The 13,687-nt window shown below is 51.6% G+C and overlaps 1 protein-coding gene across 5 annotated transcripts in view; it reads right to left on the bottom strand.

The window, feature by feature from the left end:
* Positions 1-13,687, bottom strand: part of PPFIBP2 (PPFIB scaffold protein 2) — a 130,845-nt gene that overhangs the window by 64,703 nt on the left and 52,455 nt on the right. The window contains exons 1-2 of one of the 5 annotated variants that reach the window (XM_037066988.1): positions 8,393-8,480; positions 7,954-8,163 (exon numbers count right to left, since the gene is read on the bottom strand). The exons of 3 other annotated variants lie outside the window; for them this stretch is intronic. In XM_037066988.1, the coding sequence (XP_036922883.1) occupies positions 7,954-8,001 (48 nt within the window). In that variant the 5' untranslated portion in view covers positions 8,002-8,163; positions 8,393-8,480. Of the gene's footprint in view, positions 1-7,953; positions 8,254-8,392; positions 8,481-13,687 lie in introns of those variants that run through there. One more of the 5 variants, XM_037066987.1, reaches the window with a different exon arrangement.

Here is a 13,687-nt window from a genome sequence, read left to right as displayed (position 1 = left end):
AAACAACCCACAGGAAACCACCCAACGCAGCTTCAGGCTGGAAAAAATAAAACGCGGCCTCAGTGACAATGCCGAGCCCTGTCAGCCAAGAACGCTGGGACTGCCTGCAGCGCAGCCGGCCGGGGACAGCCAGGGATGTGTTCACTCCTCCACTGTCCCTGAAAAGATGCCTGTGTTCTGAGTCACATCTACACGGCCACAATTTCCCCTTTATAAGCACTTCGCAACATACTATAAATATTGCACATGTTCGTCACGAGCCACATGGAGGATATCAATGCTAGTGACGAACAATCACACAACTTGCATTATTATTTGTTACAATCCAGAAGTCGGGTCAAACTTGGGTGAAACATGAGCTTTCCAGCCAAGTCACCCCCCACAGCCTCCTCAGAGCCACCCCCCTCTGCCTCTCGTGGCTGGTCAGATTCCACGATGTTTGCTCACTCCTGGCTGGCCCCTCCACGGAGCATGGCCAAGGGAGAGCCATCTTAGATCTCTGCAGAGTTCTGGATGGCACGCTGCCTGCTGCCATGGCCAGGGCCCACGCAGAATCCCCAGGCGCAGGACCGGCCTCTGCCGGGAGAGCTCGGCCCCCACACGTGCTCCGGTACACTCGGGGGTTGAGGGTGAGGGCATCCCGCAGCACTCCCTGCCGGCACGTTCCGGGAGACCGGCCGGCCATCAGCAGTGCACTTCGCTGAATGTGGGGAAAGAGCTGGTTGAAGAACAGTCAAGTGGGGCAGGCCGGGGGTCCCATGAGGGTGTCCTTTGGTATGCAAGCATGGAGTGTGGGAAAACCCTCAGGCCGCAGCTCCCCAGTGTGACCACTCCAACTATCCTGCGTCTTCGTTATTCAGAGCCACAGCTGCTTCTCGGCACTCCTGCCTTGGGGTCCTCAAAAACACAGCTGCCCTCCTTTTTCTGGTCTCAAAGCCTGCAGCCCCCACCAGGTAAAGAGTCATTTTCTTCAGTGCTTCTAATAAGATATAGATTCCAGTCCTGTCAGGATTCCGCCACTCAGGTCATTTCATATGACGGCTCCTTGCCTGAAAATACACTGAGATTTGAACACAGCGCACTGGGTAAGCCTTGGCCCTGGGTAAGCCTTGGATGGTTCTCCCTTTAAGACGATGTGTCTAATTACACATCAAGTTCAGAAGCATCATTCCCGTACCAAGCTTTTTTGGAAACCTGAAAAATGTAACGCTTTGAAACTAAGGTGACCACAAAGATAAAAGACTGGAAATAAGTGGATCATAACAGCTACCCTCAGTTCCCATTACGTGGCTCAGGTTACCTATCACCAAGGGAACCAAGCAGCGTGAGTGTAGGCAGGTGCTTGTAAATAGGAAAACCTCCCCTAGAATCTCTGGTTAAGGATTTAAGGGCTACCTAGCAGTTGTTATAAAACCAACAGTTCCCAGAACCAGTTCCACTTGTTCTAGGCAAGGAATAGTGAAGCCAATCTACTCTCTTTGACACAGTTAAAAAAGTTTCTCCCAAATGTAGTGTGAGTGATGTGCAATCAGACCTTTAGCTACCAGGAGTCCAATAAGAGACGTCCCCTCCTGACCCTGACCTTCTTATGCCTTCCACTTCTTGGTTTCAGTTACATGTAAGTGGAGACAAAGTGTTGCTGGTGGGATTGTCAGTGTCAAATGACCTGAATGCCCACCTTCACGGAATAGCAAAGCCAAGTTCATAAAGCAAATTAGCTTGGTCGACCCACGTTCACACAGCTGTTTTATTCCTCTGTGTATTCAATGACTCAAATATTCCCGAACACCTCCAAGGCAGCACATTCAGTGCTGAACAAACGCTTCCACCCCTGCCATCAGAAAGCTTTAAAGTCTCACAAGGAGGTGTGACAAGTACCGCCACAGAGTCGTACATGAGCTAGCAGCAGAGGCATAAGGGTGAATCGATTACACCTTCAAAGGACAGGAGAGGCTTTATAGTGGAGTCACCACTTGAATGATTAACTCTTAAAAGCTAAGGAGTCACTTTCCCAGGGGAATGGGAGAGGAGCATCTTTGGAGTCTTCCCAATACAGACAGGCTCTCCGTGAAGCTACAACAGTCACTACCCTTCAGACATTCCAGTTCCCAGAACTCACAGAGAACAAAGGACAACTTGAGGGCAGTCTGTCTCTAATTCTCCAACCAAGCTGTGGCTGTGATGCACTTGAAGGCTCCTAACTGACCATCCTGGGGCAATATGGAGTGACAGAAATGCAATCGATTTACCAAGATCTTCATCCAAGATCACAGCCTTGGATAAGCTTAGTTCCTGATGCAGTTTCTTAATCAAGTAGCTGAATGCAGGAGGCACCCACAGCACGGGGCTGTGGGAGAAGTGGCATTGGCACATGTGCCGGTGCCTTGTGAAGGGGTGGGATTAAAGCCAGGTAGAGAGTAACAACGGAGGCTCTTTGAGTGATGCTCTTGCCTCACCTTGCCAAATCCAGTAGACACACAGACTCATTATTAACATGTCTGGAGACAGAGGGGCAGCATCGGGTACTGGGGTTGGGGATGGAGGGCATGCTATGACTGCTCTGGCTCACCTGAGGCATTAGAAGTAAACTGCCCAGTGCCTCTTGGACTGCCTGGACCTTCTATCTGAAAAGCCAATGATCAAACAGGCTTGAGAGAAAGATCCATAGGTGGAAATATGGGATTAAGTGATGGCCACAGTGGAAAGCTGGTGGCACAAGAATGCCACGGACTCTCCAAGAATCCCAAATGGAAATGAATTCAGGGGGAAATGGATGGGAAAGGTTTCTTGGGAACTAGAGATAGTAAGAACAACACTGCAGAAAGTATCTGAAAGATGTCTTTAGGGACAAAGCCAGTGTGCTGGGGGTTGGGAATGACCAGGGGATGGTGAGTTTTTAACCTGCTCTTTCTAGACTCCTGACAGTAGAAGGAATGCAAGCCGTAAGTCGGTATGGAAAGGCATGCACAAGGGTCAGAGATAGTTTTGATTTGTTTTTCCTTCAGAATTGAGAGGCAGCATTTTCTGCCAAGGGCAAGGGAAAGGTGGGCTGGGAGGAGTTGAAGGAAGAGAAAATCAGAGGAACAAGGGGAGGTGGAACAGGATTGGGTCAGGAGGACAGGACAGTGGGATTGCCTTGGCCGAGAGAAGGGACTCCTGGCCCACGAAAGAGAAGATGGTTAAAAAACAGTTGTTGTGAACATAGTTTCATTTTGTGGTGATGAAAAGGGAAGATGAGAGACTCATCAAAGTGTGGCTATTTTTTTTTTTCAGTCAAGTAGGTGGTGACATCAGTTGAGAGGGGAGTATAGTGTGGGGGACAAATGGAAAGGTGAGAAAGAGCAAGGCTGGGGAAGGGAAGAATGCGGGATGAGTCACGGTACCCAGGTGCTGCTGCCAGCCACAGAACTGCCCAGAGCTGCATGGATTCCGGATCTCTACCAGCTACTCGGGAAGTGACTCTGGTATGATGCCACAGTGTTAAATCCTGCTGGGAAAGAAGCCTGGGGGCCTCTCCAAGGAGCTGACAGACAGGAGCCACAGGCGCTAGAGGTCAGAGATGGCAGAATTCTAGCTCCTAAACTATACAGGGGAATAGGAGGGGTGAGCATGTTGGATGCGTTGGCTAAAAATGGGAGGTACCTATAGGAAATCACAGACATCTAGAACCCTCGGGAGCCATACCCACTGCATTCTCCTCGTGGTCTTGCAAACTCTCTCAAGGTTGGGCGCATGGCTCCAAAGCAACCAAAGGTTGCAGCGACGGTCAAGGTCCTCATCACTTTAACTAACATGAAGGACCTTCTCTAAGCACTTTACATATATGGCATTATTTATCCAAATTTCAAAGTCAAGGGAATTGAATCTCAGGGAGGTCAAATCAACTGTTCAAGGTCACACAGAGCTGAGATATGAACTCTAGTTCGATCCGTGACTCGTGCTCTTGGCCAGTAGGAGCAGCTTTCACAGGAGCTGCCACCTGCTTCTCCAGCTTTCACAGCAGTTGGACGTGAGTCGAGGCCAAGCAGTGTCTAGGGTGCCTGGGTGTCTATTTGTCTGTGCCGCTTCCTGGCCCAAGTAGCCAGGCTACTGGATCAACCATTTGAGCACCAGATGACACAAAATGAACTCTCACAGGAGCCACTCGAGTTCATTCCACATTCTACGGCAGAGCCCAAGCCAGCTGCATGGAGGACCCATGGGCGATTCCACTGTCTTTGTGACTTTAGATTGGAACTTGGCTTAAAGACGAGGGTGCTAGAGGCCAGCAACAGTGTGCGGATGCTGACAGTGGTGGGATTTCTGTCCCTGGGAAATGAGCCTGCCTGGAGCTCCTTTAGAGGCTCTGTCATGACCATGTAGTAGGTCAGAGCCGCTGATCTCCCAGGGCAGGTACGAGCTGTCTGTGAGTCAGGAATCAAACAGCTGAGGGGCAGACGACCTTCTGGACACTTATGGCAGAGATTACATGGTCCCTGGGCTCTGTCTGTTGGGGAAGGAGCTGGAGGACCAGCTCTGGTCAGCTTTCATTCAGTAGCCACAGCCAAGCTGTCCAGAGCCAACAGCCAATGGGGCCTCTCGTTACTCACAGTGGGCCAGATAGCAGATGCTTTTCATAGGTCTGTAGGATGCTTTGGTTTGACCCTTTTACCTGAAATGTGAAAAGGGGCTGAGAACTGAAGGAATGAATGACCTAAGATACACAGCTAGCAGAGAACCAAACTGGTCCCATTGGTTCCTCTTTCAATTTGCCCTGCCTGGTAATAGGCAATAATAATGAACTTTTATTGAATATCTCCTATGTTCACGGCATTGTGCTAAACATTTTGGCATACAGTATCCCGTCTGAGCCTCACAGAACTTGTACGTGGCAGGCACTTATGGTCCTTATTTTACAGATGAAGCGATCCAGGCTTCTGAGGTAATCTACCTAAGATCACTTAGCTGATAGGTGTGGCAAAACCAAGATTCCATCCAGGCCTTACTTAAAACAGCACATTCTTAACTCTTAACAGCACACAGCATCCACCCCGCCCCCCAAGGCCACTGAACAGTGTTTCTTCTCTGAGCAAATGCTTCCCCTCTAGGCTCTGTGCCTCCCTGACCTCAGGCATCTGCCGCATTGCCCAAAATTCAAAGACCCTGTCTTGCTCCAAGGCATTGGCCTCCTGGACTGGACAAAGGGCAAAAACCCCTAGACTGTGCACCAGGTCACACATCATCCGGGCTCCTCCTCTTGTACAGCCAGCCCCTCTGCACGAGAAAACAAGGGCTAAGAGAAACCTGCTCTCCAAGTCACCTTGGCTTGATGAGGGGTGAGTGAGCTAGGCAGAGAGGAAGTACTGTGGACCTGCCCTCGTGGGAAGAGTCCACTTCAGGGATGAGGCCAGCAAAGGACGGATGGGAAAGGAAGGGCTTTGTGGAGTCAGATGAAGTGGGTGGGAATTAAAGCTCAGAAAAGGGAGGGCGTATACTTGGGAGCCCATCAAAGTAGATATAAATGATGAAACTGAGAAGGTGAAGTTAAGGCTGGGTTGTAGAAATCTCAAGTCCAAGCCAACAGCAGAGCCTGGGTTTTCTCTTCCAGATAAAGGGCAACTGCTGGAAGCTTATGTTCAGGGTCACAGGATTAAAAAGTATTTCTATCTAAAGGGGGATTTTAAAAAGAAGAATCTGACAATAGGGTTTAAGGCAGAGAGAAGTAAAGATACTCTGATTACACTGCCTATGACATATTCAATCCTTTGGGCTTTGGTTTTTTGAATGCTACTTAAAATTCTAAAAGTAGAAGAAAAGTAACTTTTGTTATGAGTCTCCCTAGTGTTGGAGTTAAGGGGGGGGGTGGGGTCTGAAGACTCCTCACCCAGAGCTTCCCCTCAGCAGACTTCCACTGTCCGCGGGAGCCGGGGCTCACGGCCAGGTCTCGGGACAGCAAATCCAGAATCAGTTCCTCCACAGACAGACCTTCTCCTCAGGGCGCAGCCTCACATCTGCCCCCGTGGTTGGGCCACGGCACCCACTATCCCAGGCAGGTCACAGCTGGAAGGCCTCCTGGTTTAAAAGCCTCATTTTGGGTACAGGAAAATAAAGACTGTGTGATGGGGAGTGTACTTCTTATCTACCCCCCACCACCACACCCAGTATCTCCCCCTAATGAGGCTTTTTGAATGCTTAAGACAATGGATGCAAACCTTTGCCAAAATGCAAAATGTCTGGTCTCTTCAGCACGCTCTCTGGTGGCTGCAACGTCCCCAACCCAAAGCTGAGCAGGGACTGAGCACAGACAGGATTTCTGCTGGATTCTAAACCAATAATTTTCTACATATTTGGCAGAAGAGATGAGGAGAAAGAACCAAATGGGGAGACAGAGAACAGGGTTCAAGATCAGGCCGCACCACTAATAGCTGTAACACTACTAACCATGAGGTTCTTAGCCTCTCTTGGGCTTGGTTAAATGAGGGGTTTGTGCTAGTTGATCCTGACAAGCCCCCGAGTTCTTTAATTCTGCTCAGCTGCCTCACTTTTCGCAACACCACTCACCATCCACTACATCACAGTTAGAGTCACTTTCTTAAAACACAGATTGGTCCCCCCAGTGTATCACATGTCAACAAGCCCCCCACTAGACACACCAGCCCAGCCACAGCCCTCACTGCGGCCTTCTCTGTCCTGTGGCATCTGGCATCCGCCTACCTCTCCCCACGGTCACTGAGCTCAGCCACCCTGGCTTTCTCTCACCCTTGAAACTCGTCCAACTCCCTGTTGCTTTCTGACTTTTACACATACTACCCTCTCTGCCTGGAATGTTCTTCATCCTGTTTTTCACCTGACTCACTCCTACCTCTCTTCCAGGTTTCAGTGAAGTGTTACTCCCCTAAAGAGGACTCCGTGAGCTGCTGCTCAGTCTGCAAGAGCCCTCCCGGGCCTTCTGCTTTTCCTCACTGCATTTAGCAATTAGTAGTTTGGGGTCTACTCACTGGGACTCCTTAACCTCCAACTCTCGCACTAGAGGAAGGTCCACAAGAGCAGAGATTGGTTCCGCTTGCTCACTGGACTCCCAGGACCCAGAACTCAATAAATATTTGCAGAATGCACAATGCGCAATGCAGAGGGTGCACACAAAAGCCAACAGGCCTCATGTCTGGGTGTCAGGGTCAGGGCCCTCTGAACTAGATACTTCCTGTCCCTCCTGTTTCTCCCCAGTTGCAATCTCAGATCTCTTACCTGTCAGCTGCTTTTGCCCTACCTGCCCCTGCAAAACCTCCAGCCTCGGTGTGAAAATAAATGTATACCCCTCTTAGCCAGTTTCAAGCGGTTCACAAACTAGGTAAGAGCCTGCATTCTGGAAATGCAGACGCTGCCCCAGCGCCCAGCACTCATTCGTTCCTTGCTCACACCACACACTTGTCCCCTTTAGAAAGGGCAAGAGCAACTTGCAACTCAATCCCTGCAGCCTCAGAGCATCCAGAAGAGAGCTCCCCAGAGGGCCTGCCTCCGGAAACACGGGAGCTGTTTCGACTGACAGCTCACTCCTCTCCGCACTGGGTGACATCGGAGCTGAGAACAAGCTCCACAGCTTCTGAATTCAGTGCATCGCAGTGTCAAAGGCAGCGATTTCCAGTTGGTGTTCTCAGAACAAAATGCAGAGACCACCTTCTGTTGGGCACAGTGTTTGGAACCTGTAGCACTTTAAGTGCCAAAGTTAAAGCAACTAACTTTCCTCACTCCATTCTGGCCTTCCCGGACAGAGGCTCATTCACCAGAATGTCAGGGGAGAAACAAAGACAGCTGGCTATTTCTCCCCTGGTGTCTATAATTAGATTCTCATGAAGAACTTGGCCACACAAGGCTCTGCAGGACAAATACCACCCCCCTCCTTGACATCCTCCCCCTCCAAGGGTCTCTCCATCACTGATCTCCACGGAGACCCAGACAAAGCAGCCATTCACTTACCCTCTTCAGCCACGCAAAATGCTTGTAAACATCAATGTCCCCATCCATGCTGGGCACCCATGTCAGCAGTTAGATTCCTTGGTTGAAAAGCCCTTTTTCTGGCTGGAGACCAAGTTATCTTCTCTTCCTTGTCTCTGCCCCTCCCCCTCAGGCACGTCAAGCTGTGTTCGAGTTGCCCCAGTTCCCTGGCCTGCGTCCTCCAGCCTGTCCCTAAGCAGTTTCAGATACACAAGGGCTCAGCCCAGACTGTGCAGCTCTGGTATCCTCCCCCACCACCCCCACTGACACATGCGGGCACCAGCGCTGAGATACAGAGCCTGCGGAGCTATCCAACCTAGCACAAAGGTAGGGGAAAAGACAGACTTGGACAGAAGTTGTAAACACACACACACACACACACACACACACACACACACGAACATTCTTTTGGTGATAATACCAGAGCCTGCCAGAGGGAAACAGTCCTGAAGAAAATTCCACGTCTGGCTTCCCCTTTCTGGAGTGGCTGGAACTCATTACGGACAGACCCCGATTTCCTGTCTCTGCTGCACTCTGCATTTACCCACAAGCTCCCAGCTGCTCTTGGTTTATTTGGGACTGGGGAGAAGACTAAAAATAAGCGCTGCTCTTGGAGGAGCTGCTGGTTCCCACACACAGGCTGACCCCCACCCTGGAGCCCACGCCTACCCCTTGTCCTGGCTGTGCCCTGAGGGGAGCCTATCGTTTCCAAAAAAGAACAGATTCAGAACCAGCTCCGGTCTGCGTCCCTGGCCCTGCTGGGCGCCTGCTGTCCTTGGCGCTGGTGGCACTAGCCACCAGAGACCAACTGCTGCAACCTCAGAGCCCTCTGCCACTTGGGGGAGTCTGGCTCCTGCCTGCTGCCAGCCACCACCGCCAGGCTCCCTGGGGCCAAATTCTGAGCCAGGTTTTGGGGGGTGGGGTGGGGCATCTTCTGTCAAATCCCAGGCCTGCCTCGCTGGTTGTCCACCACTCCAGACTCGCCTCACAAGCCAGGGAGGGAGGGAGGTAAGGTTGATGCATGTGGAGCCCTGGAGGTAGGGAGAGATCTGGGTAGGAGCCTGAGGAAGGCAGTTGCTGGCAGACAGGGCGCTTCGTCTGTTTTCCTATTGGCAGGTCACATGCTGGCTTTCCAGGGGCCTCTCCAGCGCTCCCCACATGCTGCCCCCACCACCTCACTCTGCTGTCTTCTTTGAGAGCTCCCTTCAGCAGCTTTTCTCCTTTGCCCAGCCCTTGACACGCAACCTTTGGCTATGACTGATTATAAAAGCCATCTTTGATGTGGGTGCAGTGGGAACTGTGGTTACATGAAAGGGCTCTGAGCTCTGCTGTGTAAATGACTTGCAGGCACACATCTTGTGACTGCAGGGGCCCTCTGGTGCTCTCCAGAGTCACCAGGGACGCACTGAGCCTGAACAGAAGGCTGTACTGGGGGTCAGCAAGCCCCTTGGCGCAGCATCAACACTCCCCACAGCCCAGAAGCAGGGCCTGAAAGAAGAAGCCAAGCAGAAACCTCTCCTACAGCCTGATCCCATCCTGGTAGGCTGGCTCAGCCCACAGATCACAGGAGGAGAGTTCTGGCCAGCAGCTGGTTCAAGGGGCGGAGTAAATTCCTGGAGACACACCCAGATCCGGGGCCTGAAAGGAAAAGCAGGCTCTGCTGCCCTGCACTGGGCTCTGCACCCTTCTTGCCTCTGGCCCCATTCCAGGGTGTGGCCGGGGCCCCAGCCAGGCAAGGTTCTCAACCCAGAACCACCCAGAACCGTGGTAGTGTGTGTTAATAAACATCCCTAAGGTTGCAGGGGTAGATAGGCCTCCTTTTTTTTTTTTCTATGTAAAAGCCTAAGAAAGTCAAATGAAGATTTCACACATTTGCCTAGGATCCAAAGCAAATGAAACTGACTTCCTTCTCTGGGAAAAATAGGGAATTACCACATGGCATGTGGCAAAGGTATTCCTGGGCCTCCGGGGAGGAAGGTGCCTGTGAGCTGTTTGGGGGCCCATTGGAGAGGCGGGGTGTAGTCTCAGCCCCTGCCTGCCCCACCACCACCCTGGAGGAAGGCTGGGTGCCTTTCAGAGGTTCCAGTGTGAGAGGAGGAAAGAGGTGACCCATGGCAACATGACTGCCTCTCAGCCAGGCTACCTCCCACCTGCCCATGGGGAGCTGGCTCAGGAGGCAGACCCTCCCCTTGCACCCTCCTCAGCACCCCCAGGCCTCTCCGCTTCCCCACCTGCCCTGCCGCACTGAATGAACCACAGCTGACAGTTTATATATCTGTCCTCTTTCCCAGGCTGGAGGGCTCGTGTCTGAGCCCTGCCTCTGCCCTAACTTCCATTCCTAGCACACCTCTTGCTGTACAGTAAGAATGGACACCTTTTCTGAGTGAAAGAATGAGGTGCAAATGGTAAGACTGGCAAGATAAGACTAGAGTTCTACTTGGAGAAAATGAGTCTTAAAGGTCTGTCGTCCCAGCGCAAAGAGGCTTGACTAGGAGAGGAGTGGACAGGGCCAATTTCACCTATTAACGCAACTCACGCATGATGAGGGGGAGGGGGAGGAATTGGCCCTGGGAAGGGAAAGGGGGAGGGCAGGAAAGGGGGAGGGAGGGAGGAATCCAGACAAGCTGCAGCTAAATTCTTGACATATTTTTATGATATCCTCAAGTAGCAATTCTTACCTCAGCCTCCCCCAACTTTTTTAAACACCGAAGTACATTTTATTTCTTTGTAATTCACTAAAAAATCCACAAAATAACATTCCAAAAGACCAGGAGCAGCAGGCACCTTTGCACGCACTAACCTCCCAGGCGCAGCCAGCCCAGACATGGCCCAGCCAGTGCACTGGCGAGCAGAGCCCTGGCTGCACTGTCTGACTCAGAAGGCCGTTCCTCCGGGGCACCTCTCAGTGGTCCACAGAGGGGCTTGGGGCATCAGACAGGCTCCTGGAAATGTTCATAAAGTGTACACAAAGCACTAGGTACTCATTTGTATAAATCACGATGTCTCTGAAAACAAAGGTTTCATCCAAAAATGATCCACGACTCCCAAAAGACTGGAAGCCTGGAGTTTATTTGACCTAAGCAGTTATTCCAAAGGTTTAGGCTGCCCTCATGAAGGAGGGGTGGAGGTGGGGTGGGTGGAATTTCTGCCTCCGTTCCACTGCCCCTGAGGTAGAATCTCAGGCCCTGGACCCACCTCTGAAGACGGAAGTTCTCGGGAACCACACAGGGTACCTGGAGGGGTCACTACAGTGACCCTGACAGCGCTCGGGGCCTTTCCAAAACAACTCACTCACTGGCAAGCAGACTCAGCTCACTACTGCCTGGCACATGTGGCAGCCAGTGGAGGCGACCAGGCAGGACACGGGGAGACTAAATTTGGGGGGAGTGAAACCACAACTAGGGGCCATAATGGTTGGGTTTGAACAGGGGAGCTCACATAGCTTACCCTCCCCCTCATCTCAGGGCTTAGGAGGGCAATTCGGGACAGTCACCTACTTGGCTGGAATCACCGGTATGTGTGGGAATGAGTGGGGGGTGGGGTTCCTGAGGTTTTGTGCCTCCTGCCAGCTGCCAGGGGTCAGTAGCATCTAACCAGGCACATCTGTGGACTGAGAGGGGTCTTGTGGGTCATGTGCCATTGCACTGACCTCTCACCTGGACCCCAAGCTCCAGCTCAGCCCTGAGCCTTGACCTCTGAGCCATGGTGACAGGTGCCAAGATACCCTTAGTAAACCTTTTAACAGGTGTGGCGCACAGTGGGCCTGCTGTGCAGAAAGGAGTGGGGAGAAGAGGAGGTTGAGAGGGACGAGCTCAGAACACAGCTCCTTCGAGCACACAAGCGGGCCCTGCTTGGAAACCAGCGTCCTGGCCACCCAGCCCGAGGTCCCCATGGTGTGCAAACACAGGAGCCCACCTCCAAAGTGGGTCAGGCCAAGGGTCAGCACAGCTCTCCTGTAAAGGGCCAGAGGGCAAATGTGCCAGGCTCTGTGAGCCACCTGGTCTGTGTCACGCTCAACTGCCACTTGCAGTGCAAAGGCAGCTACAGCCAACACATAAGCCGATGAGTGTGGCTGGGTCCCAGTAACGCTTTATTCATGGGCACTGAAAAGAGAATTGCACATCGTTTTTACGTCACAGTATACTTGGGCGGGGATTTCTCTCAATCACTGAAAAATGTAAAAATCATTCGTAGCTCATGGGGCTTTCGAAAGAACTAAGCAGCAGGCACAGGCAGGCCAAGGACTGCAGACCCCTGGGCCAGGCCTGTGCGTCCCCACCTACATGGAGCCGCCCGGGCTGGAGGTGGTTCTCGTGAAAACACAGATTCTGACCCAGTAGGCTGGAATTCTGCACCAGGAACAAGCTCCCAGGTGATGCTCACACTGCTGGTCTCGGGACTGTATTAGAGTAGGAGACCCCCTTCAGAAGTTCCTCGATTCACAGGGTACTGAACCAGTTTGCCTGAAGGCAGGAATTCCCAGGAGCCTGCCTGGGGAGAGGGCAGAAGACTCTGGGGCTGTGGCTCTGTCAGGCCTGCTCTGGGCTGGGCGTCTGCATACTCAGACCTCAAGCTCCGCTAACCTGGCAACACCACCCACCGTGTCCCTGGGGTCTGAGGCAGGAAATTGAGTGGGGAAGGATTTATTTGCTCTTTCACCAGTGTTTGCACATTCTTGGTCATTTATAAACATCGGTTCTTAGGGACAGAAATAGTCTCCTCAGGTCAGGCCTAGAGCCAGATCTCTAGAATTTAGTAGGGCACAAATTACTTTGGGAGAGGAAAAAGCCCAAGTTCAGGAAAAATAAAACTGCTAACTTCAGTGACTGAAGGTCCCCAATGTGGGTGCTGTGCCAGGAAAAGTGTATTTGAAATTTCCCTGGGTATTAGAGGCTTCCCCGGGGCAGTGTGTGGTAGCTGTGGGGTCAGGAAATGCCTCCTGAAAAGAGAGAGCCATCCTCACAGTGCCCCCAGCCAAAGGCACTGAAATTAAGATGTCTGAACAGACCTTGTCGCCATTGACAATGGAAGTCAGGAGCAGCCCTCCTGTGTCCTCTCTCTGACCACAAACAGTGGGGGCCTCCCAGGTCTGCCCTTTGTCCTCTGGGTTCCAAGGGAAATGGGAAAGAACGGTCTTCGCCAGCTGACCCAGGTGCACTGTCCAGCAGCTTGACTAATAAGGTGCTTATGCCATCTATTTAACTGGGGAAAAAAAGGCATTTTTCTTATGTAAAGCCCATCCGTACCTTCTTCCTTATTATTTAGACTTTCCAGAATTTGTCCCTGACTCCCACCTAGTGGCTTCTTCCAGTACTTCCACACACGCACAGAGAACCCCACCCCACAGGCACACCAGCCCTGCCCAGAGCAGGAGTTCCTTGGGAGCCAAACACCGGAAAGAAAGTGCTGACACCTATGACTTTCTGAGCATCACTGAAGTTCACACCTGTCACGGATGGAGGGCAAGAAACGGATTGGAAATGGGCTCCCACAGGCTCTGCTTTTTTTGTTCTTGAAAATTAAACCAGGCAACAAATTTCCCCTTCTCTCTTTTAAAAGACAAAGGTTTTCCTATGAAACTTTTGTCTAAATTTTCAAAATGAAAATATTCAATATGCATATATCCTGACCAGACTTTGTTCCAGGCCCTGGGTGGAGAACAAGATACAGAGATCCAATGAGAAACTCAAGCTCACAGTTTATGATTCAAAAACCA

Source organism: Sturnira hondurensis, unplaced genomic scaffold, assembly GCF_014824575.4.
Source record: "Sturnira hondurensis isolate 20B ecotype Veracruz unplaced genomic scaffold, ASM1482457v3 Scaffold0016915, whole genome shotgun sequence".
In the NCBI taxonomy this organism is placed as follows: Eukaryota; Metazoa; Chordata; class Mammalia; order Chiroptera; family Phyllostomidae; genus Sturnira; species Sturnira hondurensis.
The sequence above is the reverse complement of the archived record's forward strand: the minus strand, read 5'-3'. Positions and strand labels throughout refer to the sequence as shown.